Source organism: Salmo trutta, chromosome 12 (assembly GCF_901001165.1).
Source record: "Salmo trutta chromosome 12, fSalTru1.1, whole genome shotgun sequence".
NCBI classification, from domain to species: Eukaryota; Metazoa; Chordata; class Actinopteri; order Salmoniformes; family Salmonidae; genus Salmo; species Salmo trutta.
Window position 1 is genome coordinate 86661525 of NC_042968.1, and position 10125 is coordinate 86671649.

Here is a 10125-nt window from a genome sequence, read left to right on the forward strand (position 1 = left end):
TTTCTCTGATGAGTCCCCTTTCCGATTGTTTGGGGCATCCGGAAAAAAGCTGGTCCGGAGAAGGCAAGGTGAGCTCTGCCATCAGTCCTGTGTCATGCCAACAGTAAAGCATCCTGAGACCATTCATGTGTGGGGTTGCTTCTCAGCCAAGGGAGTGGGCTCACTCACATTTTTTCCTAAGAACACAGCCATGAATAAAGAATGGTACCAACACATCCGCCGAGAGCAACTTCTCCCAACCATTCAGGAACAGTTTGGTGACGAACAATGCCTTTTCCAGCATGATGGAGCACCAAAAGTGATAACTAAGTGGCTCGGGGAACAAAACATCGATATTTTGGGTCCATGGCCAGGAAACTCCCCAGACCTTAATCCCATTGAGAACTTGTGGTCAATCCTCAAGAGGCGGGTGGACAAACAAAACCCCACAAATTCTGACAAACTCCAAGCATTGATTATGCAAGAATGGGCTGCCATCAGTCAGGATGTGGCCCAGAAGTTAATTGACAGCGTGCCAGGGCGGATTAAAGAGGTCTTCAAAAAGAAGGGTCAACACTGCAAATATTGACTCTTTGCATCAACTTTGTTACGATCGTCAAAAGGAGTGGACCAAAACGCAGCGTGTTGAGTGCTCATATTTATTACTATAATGAAACACTTAAACAAAGAAACAAAAACGAAAGCAAACAGTTCCGTCAGGCAACTAAACGGAAAACAACTACCCACAAAAACCCAGGTGGGAAAAGGCTGCCTAAGTATGGCTCCCAATCAGAAGAGACAACGATAGACAGCTGCCTCTGATTGGAAACCATACCCGGCCAAAACATAGAAATAAAACACATAGAATGCCCACCCCATATCACACCCTGACCTAACTAAACAGAGAAAAACGTCTCTCTCAGGTCAGGGCGTGACAAACTTCATGTAATTGTCAATAAAAAGCCTTTGAGACTTATGAAATGCTTGTAATTATACTTCAGTATTACATAGTAACATCTGACAAAAATATCTAAAGACACTGAAGCAGAAAACTTTGTGGAAATTAATATTTGTGTCATTCTCAAAACTTTTGGCCACGACTGTACAAACCCACAACAACACAGAAACTGGGGAATGTAACACGCTCACCCCAAAACATGCAAACTCCTAGTTTGCAACAAAAAAAACACGCATCCCCAGTTACTAAACCCGTGAAAGAGCATTGGCGACCACGTTCGCTGAACCCTTCACATAGTGAGTCTGTAAATTGTATTCCTGTACAATCAGAGCCCACCGCATAAGGCAGCGGTTTTGATTGTGTATTTGCCTAAGAAACACTTAAGGATTATGGTCTGTGAAGACCAGAACAGGCAAGGCACTGGAGCCCACATATACCTCAAAAATCTGTAAGGCTAGCAATAAAGCCAGCGTCTCTTGTTCAATGTTGGAGTACTTTGGCTGGCACGAGTTGAACTTACGGGAGAAGAAACTGACGGACCAATCCACTCCCTCCTCATCTTCCTGCAAGAGAACCACACCCACCCCCACTATACTAGCGTCGACCTCCAACTTAAAAAGTTTGTCAAAGTTGGGGGCGGCAAGCACTGGGGCGTTACAAAGTAGAGCTTTTGCGGACTCAAAAGCATAGTTACATTACGGGGACCACTCAAATGGTACTTTGGGACGGAGTAGAGATGTAAGGGGAGCTTCTACCTTTGAAAAATTCTTACAGAATGTACAATAGTACCCTACCATTCCCAGGAATCTCCGCAACTGGCGGCGAGTCGCAGGAGCAGGGAAAGAAACAACTGCTTCCACTTTGCCAGTTCTGGGTGCACTTGACCTTGTCCCACCTGCTTCCCCAAGTAAGTCACAGTAGCCTTTACAAACTTTATAATTTAATTTTATGTTATTATTAATGCAGTCATTGTATGGACATTTTCTTAAATTACAATTCAAAAATGTTACATGAAGCTCCTTTTAAGGAAGGACATCAGAATTCCATTCAGGTCAGCAGGAGGGGTCAGCCAATGAATTATACTTCTGACCAAACATTCCATAACTGCAGGTGGCAGTAAATCACCAAACTTGGCTTTATACCTGTTCAGACAAAACAAACTGTAGCACAGTATGTTGTGGTATGCAGCATTTCGTTTTTTTACGAACTGCAAATACACTTATAAAAGTATAAGAAGAAATTGACTACTTTAAAATGAATAGCCCTTAATGGTGACACCAATACTGTCACAAAAGCATCCATTGCAAAGATGAGCTGTCTTCGACATCTCTATGGTCATCACAGAGTTAGAAAAGCTAGAGGACCCACAACATTTTGAAGTAGTCATATATAGTCATGCTGTTACAGAAGTGATCAATGGCAAAGATAGTTGTTGCTTTTGTAACTACGGTTGTCATGTCACCTACAATAATTACTTTGAGTAAAATTTACGTTCAATGAGTTCTTTGAATGAAACCATGTTTACATGAATAAATAATTCTGCATGTGCACGTTGGAGATTGTTATTTTTTTCACAATAAAAGTTAGTTGTCATTCTCTATTTTTAAACTGCAGGTGTCACACTCTGGGATTCTGAAATGCTACAGAAAGACATAAATGTCTCTCCACAACCTAACACTGATTTCATAATCATTGCTTCCGACTCAAGTGAAGACAAGTCACAAGCTTTGAATGTGTCTGCATCTCTGGAGGCCAGTTTCCTTGGTGGCTTAGTCAGTGTGAAGGGTTCTGCTGAATTCCTACATGATAAAAAGACCTCAAAGCATCAGTCTAGGGTTTCTCTGCAGTACCGTACCACCCCTCGATTCGAGCAGCTGACCATGGACCACCTGGGGGCAGGAAATGTGAAACAGCATAATGTCTTCCGAGAGGGTTCTGCCACACATGTGGTGACTGGCATTCTCTACGGTGCACAAGCCTTCTTTGTTTTTGATCGTGAGGTTTCCTCAGGTGAAAACCACCAGGATATTCAGGGAAACCTGCAGGCCACAATAAAGAAGATCCCCCTCATAACAATAGAAGGGCAGGCATCACTGAAGATGAGCGAGGAAGAGAAGCAACAGGCCAATACATTCAGCTGCACTTTCCATGGTGATTTTTCACTAGAAAACAACCCTGTCACATTTGAAGATGCCACCAGGCTGTATGCCGGCCTGCCACATCTGCTAGGGGAGAAGGGAGAACATGCTGTGCCAATGACTGTCTGGCTCTATCCTCTCAGGAACCTGGACTCTGCAGCTGCCCAGCTAGTCAGGCAGATCAGTGTTAGCCTGGTGTGTCACGCACAGCGAATCTTGGATGGGCTGGACAACACTAATGTACAATTCCGGGACTTGATGAAGGAAGACATGGCTATCAAGTTCCCTGAAATCAAAGCCAAGCTCAGCAAGTTCAGGGACGTGTGCTCAGAGTACAAGCTGGTTTTCCAGAAAGGTCTTTGCAAAGTTCTTCCCAACATAGGAGGAATGGAGGAATGGAGGAAGAAGAGCTGATGAAAATGCTCAACAGTAAGGAACGCTCTCCATTCCAGAATGACCTTATAATTACATACCTGGATGACAGAGAGAGAGAGATATATGAATGTTGTCAGCTCTTACCTTGACATAATGAAAGAAGTACAAGAAGTACAACCAGGCAAACCATAAAACTGTTCCTAGACTTCAACGAGTCAAACAAAGACAGAGAAAATATTGCATTCTGCATTGCATCATTTCCAAACAAGTTCATTACTGTATACTCCATCCATGTCTATGAGAGAGGGACACTGTTGAGTCCCGAGTTTGAACTGTCATCAAAGCCAGGTGTCCCCACCATCAAGAGTCTGGAGCATGAGTGTGTCCACGTGTAAATCAACCCTCCCAACCTTGGCGTCAAGTCTGTGGAGTCGTACCAGGTTTTGTACCACGCTGTGCAGGCTGAATCTGAGTGGACTGAGGGGAAGTTGAGAAAGGGAATAATAAGGTAATCCTGCTTCTGGGGTCCACAGGTGAAGAAAAAACACTCTGGTCAATGTCATGATCAACTACATTCTCGGGGTAAAGTGGGAAGATCGCTACCCCTTTAAGCTCATCCATGAGGTGACCAACAGGTCACAGGCTGAGAGCCAGACTTCAATCGGAACATCATACGAGCTCTACAACCAGCCAGGCTTTCAGATTCCTTATTCACTGACCATTATTGACACAACAGGGTTTGGAGACACTAGAGGAATGGCACATGATAAACTGATCACAGAGCAAGTGAAGGAATTATTGTGTAACTCTTTATGGATTGATTACATTGATGCAGTCTGCTTTGTAGTGCAGGCATCCCTCGCCCGTCTCAGTGCCAATCAGAAATACGTATTTGACTCCATCCTGTCCATTTTTGGAAAGGACAAGTATAAGAGGTAAGCTCTGAAGGAGATGGTTCAGAGGATGATAATGAGGAAGGACTAGAAAAGATTGTCTGGAGGTCAACTTTTAAACCAGATGAACGCTTTCTTCAAAGACTTGTAAAGCAATGAGAGCAAGATCTAACAATGACCAAGAAAGTGTTGGAAGAACGTGAGCGTTTGGAGAAGGCCATGACATGACTGACCCCTCAGATCACAGCAGGTCTGTCAAGCTGAATGAGATCAAAACGTTCAAACAGTGCCTGCAGAACGATGACATGAATTTGAAACAGAACCAAGACTTTGAGACAGAGGTAGAGGTTCTAGTTGCTAAGAGGACTAAATCAAGTTGTTTTGCTACAAACTGCATTGTTTGCAAGTTTACATGCCACACCAGCTGCTTTCTGCCTAACGAGGATGACACCAAAAAATGTGCCATAATGGATGATAATGGTAACTGTGTCATGTGTCCAGGAAACTGCTCTTACCTTCACCACAACAAGGAAAAAGCCTTGTGGACATATGAAACTAAGACAGAGAAAAAGACCATTAAAGAGTTGAAGGACAACTTCATGATGGGCAAGTTTATGAACAACAAGTAGATTCTGTAGAAGATTGAAGATGAGTACATTGTAATCGAGGACAAGCTGAAGTACTTCATCAAGCTGTCCTCCAATTGTCTTAAAAGACTAAATGAGATTGCACTGAAGCCAAGCTCTCTCTCCACTGTGGAGTACATCGAGATACTCATTCGCACCGAAGAGGACCAACACAAGCCAGGCTTCGAAGATCGCATCGTAGGGTTGAAGAAAATGAAATATGAGTCTGAGCTTCTGGAGAAGATGGCAAGAGGAGAGCATCTACTCCCCGATGAGCGACGCAAGGTTAAGGAGAAACAAGACAGACTGCAGAAGATCACAAAAAGAGTCAACCAAATGCAGAAAGTAGTCAGTGCTTGGCCAGGGAAGATGTAGGCCTAACTCAAAGTCCATGACCTCGCCTTGCTTCCGACCAAGTGTCACGCTCAGTAGCATGCGCAAATCAAGTGAATGGGTCATAACAAAGTTAAAGTTGTAGGATTAAATCAGACATATCTCTAGACCCACTAAATTGTCCTCTTAGTGGGGTTGATTGCAATGCATTGTATGAAAACGAGCATCACGTAAACTCGCAGTTGACACATTTTCAACATGAAGTGAGTAGACATGTGCGAGCCAGAACGGCCCACAGAACAGGAGCCTGCCTCCTGTTTCTGTAGCGTGAGGCAGGTTGATGTACAAACACAAAACCCTGGACAGCTAGTGTACCACATTTTCTACATTAGTGAATCTAAATGAAGCAGCTGATTTTGCCTCTGGTAATGACTGATTATTGTAAGAGAAATTAATGTAGAAATAAAGCAGACATTGATTCATATAAATATAGACATACTTTCCGCTCTTGATATAATGAAGTATCTATCCATCTATCATCCATCTAGCAAAAAATGTACAACGTTTGCCTACTTTCATGTTGATTGTTTATCCTTATTTTTTTTAAATAAAAGTCCTTTGTAATTCAAGAAGTTCACTATTCATTTTCTATTGGGCACATATTGTAAGTAATATGTTAGTCATGACATTGGAAGTAGCATGTTTGGTAGGGGGGAATTACAAAGGTGTGTGTCTAGGTCAGTGTTTCTTAACCTTTATTCAAAGGACCGGAAAACTATGGTCCCTCTTGAGTCAGGGACCGGCAAGCTTTAGTTTTCCCTCCTTGGGGGACAGCTTACATTAAAGCTAGCACTGTAGAACTGACTAAATTACATTTCCTGTGGCGGTCCTCATGAGAACCAGTTTCATCATAGCGCTTGATGGTTGTTGCGACAGCACTTGAAGAAACTTTCAAAGTTCTTGAAATTTTCCGTATTGACTGACCTTCATTTTTATTTGTATTTTTTATTTCCCCTTTATTTAACCAGGTAGGCAAGTGGAGAACAAGTTCTCATTTACAACTGCGACCTGGCCAAGATAAAGCAAAGCAGTGTGACACAGACAACAACACAGAGTTACATGGAGTAAACAAACAAGCCAATAAGTCTATATACGGTGTGTGCAAAAGGTATGAGGAGGTAGGCAATAAATAGGCCAATGGAGCAAATAATTACAATTTAGCAGGGGGAAGCGGGCACCCAGCCAGTAAGGGTGGTGCCAGTACTGCGCTCAAGACCACCAGTGCGCCTTCACGGCCCAGTGTATCCTGTTCCCGCTCCTCGCACTAGCCCTGAGCTGCGTGTATCCAGTCTGGCGTCTCCTAAGCCAGCACCACGCACCAGGCCTCCAGTGCGTCAGCCCAGTCCAACTCGTCCTGTTCCTGCTCCCCGCACTAGCCTTGGGGTGCGTGTCTCCAGTCTGGTACCTCCACTACCAGCCCCACGCATCAGGCTTTCAGTGCGCAGTCTCCGTCCAGAGCTTCCGGCAACAGTACCCCGTCCAGAGTGTCCGGAAACAGTGCCCCGTCCAGAGTGTCCGACGACAGTGCCCCGTCCAGAGACGGCCCACAGTCCGGAACCAAGAGAGACGGCCCACAGTCCGGAACCCAGTGAGACGGCCTACAGTCCGGAACCGAGTGAGACGGCCTACAGTCCGGAACCGAGTGAGACGGCCTACAGTCCGGAACTGAGTAAGACGGCCTACAGTCCGGAACCGAGTGAGTCGCCCTACAGTCCGGAATCGGCGCAGCCAGAGTTGCCCTACATTCCAGAGCTCCCAGAGTCGCTCTACAGTCCGGAGCTCCCAGAATCGTCCGTCTGCCCGAGGTCTATAGTGAAGTGCTTCAGCCCGAGGTCTACAGCGATGTGCTTCAGCCAGAGGTATTCAGCGGGGGTGGACAGGTTAGGTGGGGGACTAAGGCCAAAGCCTGAGCCACCTCCACAGTAGGAGGATTGGGGAGGGGGGGTGTAGCACGGGAACCGTCGGTGACGGTAGCCACCCTCCCTTCCCTCCCTTTAGTTGGGGGGGGTTTATTTTTGTGTTAATTTTTTTTGTGCGGTGCATCCGGGGTCTGCACCTTTGGGGGGGGGGGGTACTGTCACGTTCTGACCAGTAAAGGGGTCATTTGTTATTGTAGTTTGATCAGAACATGGCAGGGGGGGTATTTGTTTTATGTGGTTCGGGGTGTGTGTTTATGTAGAGGGGTATTTGGTTAGAGTATTCCGGGGGTTTTGGGTTATGTTCTATGTGTCGTATTCTAGGTTCTATCTATGTTGTGTATTTCTTTGTGTTGGCCTGGTATGGCTCTGAATCAGGAACAGCTGTACATCGTTGTTGCTGATTGAGAGTCATACTTAGGTAGTGTCACGTCCTGGCCAGTATATAAGGTTAATTGTTTTGTAGTTTGGTCAGGGCGTGACAGAGGTTATTCGTTTTATGTGGTTCGGGGTGGTGTGTTTTGGTGAAGGGTCATTTGGTTGAAGTATTCCGGGGTTTTTGGGGACTGTTTGGTTTTCAGTTATTCTATGTCTGGTCTAGTATGTCTGTTTCTATGTCTGGTTAATTGGGGTTGGGACTCTCAGCTGAAGGCAGGTGTTGTCTATCTGCCTTTGATTGAGAGTCCCATATAGGAGGGTGTGTTTGTGAGGTGTGGGTGATTGTGCTGTGTTGAGCTTTGCTTTGCAGACTGTCAGGTTATCGTTCGTTTTCTTGTTTGTTGTTTTTGTATTCGTGTGGATTTCATTAAATGTTCAAAATGAACTCTATCGACTCTGCTGCGTATTGGTCCTCCTTCACCGACGACAACCGTGACAGAATCACCCACCACCAAAGGACCAAGCAGCAGAGGAAGGAGCAGACGGAGTTCGAGTTAGACTGGCGGGAGAAGTGGACTTGGGAGGAAATTCTGAATGGGGCCGGACCTTGGCATCAGGCTGGGGATTATCAGCGCCCGCAGTGGGAAATTGAGGCAGCCAAGGCGGAGAGGCGATGGTACGAGGCCAGAGACGCGCTGAGGGAGAAGCACGAGAGGCACCCCCAAGACATTTTTTTGGGAGGGCACACGGGTAGTTTGGCTAGGCGAAGGAAGAGCCGGAAGCCAGCTACCCGTGGTTATATGGAGGAGCGTATGAGGTGGGGAGCGCCATGTTTTGCTGAGAAGCGCACTATCTCACCCATACGCACGCACAGTCCGGTGCGAGTTATTCCAGCCCCTCGCAGGTGCCGTGCTAGAGCGGGCATCCAGCCTGGTAGGAGGATGCCTGCGCAGCGCATCTGGTCGCCGGTACGCCTCCGAGGACCAGGCTACCCAACTCCCGCTCTACGCACGGCTACCATCAGGCCCCTGCACAGCCCAGGCTGCCCTGTACGAGCACTCCGCTCGTACAGGGCTACTAGTTCCATCCAGCCAAGGCGGGTTGTGCAGGAGGTAAGATCTAGACCGGCTGTGCGCCTCCATAGCCCTGGGTTTCGAGCTCCTGTCTCTCGTGCGGACCCGGAAGTGCGTCCACTCAGTCCGACTCGTCCTGTTCCCACTCCCCGCACTAAACGGCAAGTGCGTAAACCCAGCTTCGCCAGTCAACAGTCGTCGGAGCTGCCCGCCAGTCAACAGTCGTCGGAACTGCCCGCCAGTCAACAGTCGTCGGAACTGCCCGCCAGTCAACAGTCGTCGGAGCTGCCCGTCAGTCAACAGTCGTCGGAGCTGCCCGTCAGTCAACAGTCGTCGGAGCTGCCCGTCAGTCAACAGTCGTCGGAGCTGCCCGTCAGTCAACAGTCGTCGGAGCTGCCCGTCAGTCAACAGTCATCGGAGCTGCCCGCCAGTCAACAGTCGCCGGAGTGGTCAGACTGCGCTGAACTGCCGGAGTGGTCAGACTGCGCTGAACTGCCGGAGTGGCCAGACTGCGCTGAACTGCCGGAGTGGCCAGACTGCGCTGAACTGCCGGAGTGGCCAGACTGCGCTGAACTGCCGGAGTGGCCAGACTGCGCTGAACTGCCGGAGTGGCCAGACTGCCCTGAACTGCCGGAGTGGCCAGACTGCGCTGAACTGCCGGAGTGGCCAGACTGCCCTGAACTGCCGGAGTGGCCAGACTGCCCTGAACTGCCGGAGTGGCCAGACTGCCCTGAACTGCCGGAGTGGCCAGACTGTCCCGAGTTGCCAGACTGCCCAGACTGTCCCGAGTTGCCAGACTGTCCCGAGTTGCCAGACTGCCCAGACTGTCCCGAGTTGCCAGACTGCCCAGACTGTCCCGAGTTGCCAGACTGCCCAGACTGTCCCGAGTTGCCAGACTGCCCAGACTGTCCCGAGTTGCCAGACTGCCCAGACTGCCCAGACTGTCCCGAGCTGCCAGACTGCCCAGACTGTCCCGAGCTGCCAGACTGCCCAGACTGTCCCGAGCTGCCAGACTGCCCAGACTGTCCCGAGCTGCCAGACTGCCCAGACTGTCCCGAGCTGCCAGACTGCCCAGACAGCCTGGAAAGGCCTGAGCCGGAGCCACCTCCAAAAATAGGTGGGTTGGGGAGGGGGGGTGTAGCACAGTGCCGTCGTTGACGGCAGCCACCCTCCCTTCCCTCCCTTTAGAAAGGGGGAATTTTTCTTTTGGGTATTGTTTGGGGTTATTTTTTTTTTGTTAAGGTGCTTCCGGGGTAGCACCTTTAAGGGGGGGGTACTGTCACGTCCTGGCCAGTATATAAGGTTAATTGTTTTGTAGTTTGGTCAGGGCGTGACAGAGGTTATTCGTTTTATGTGGTTCGGGGTGGTGTGTTTTGGTGAAGGGTCATTTGGTTGA

General features: G+C 48.1%; 1 protein-coding gene across 1 annotated transcript; it reads left to right on the forward strand.

The window, feature by feature from the left end:
* Nucleotides 1–2542: 2542 nt before the first annotated feature.
* LOC115202650 (stonustoxin subunit alpha-like) lies at nucleotides 2543–3489 on the forward strand. Its single transcript, XM_029766729.1, has one exon. It carries the CDS (start codon nucleotides 2575–2577, stop codon nucleotides 3487–3489), a length of 915 nt encoding a protein of 304 aa, XP_029622589.1. The 5' UTR covers nucleotides 2543–2574.
* The last annotated feature ends 6636 nt before the right edge of the window (nucleotides 3490–10125 follow it).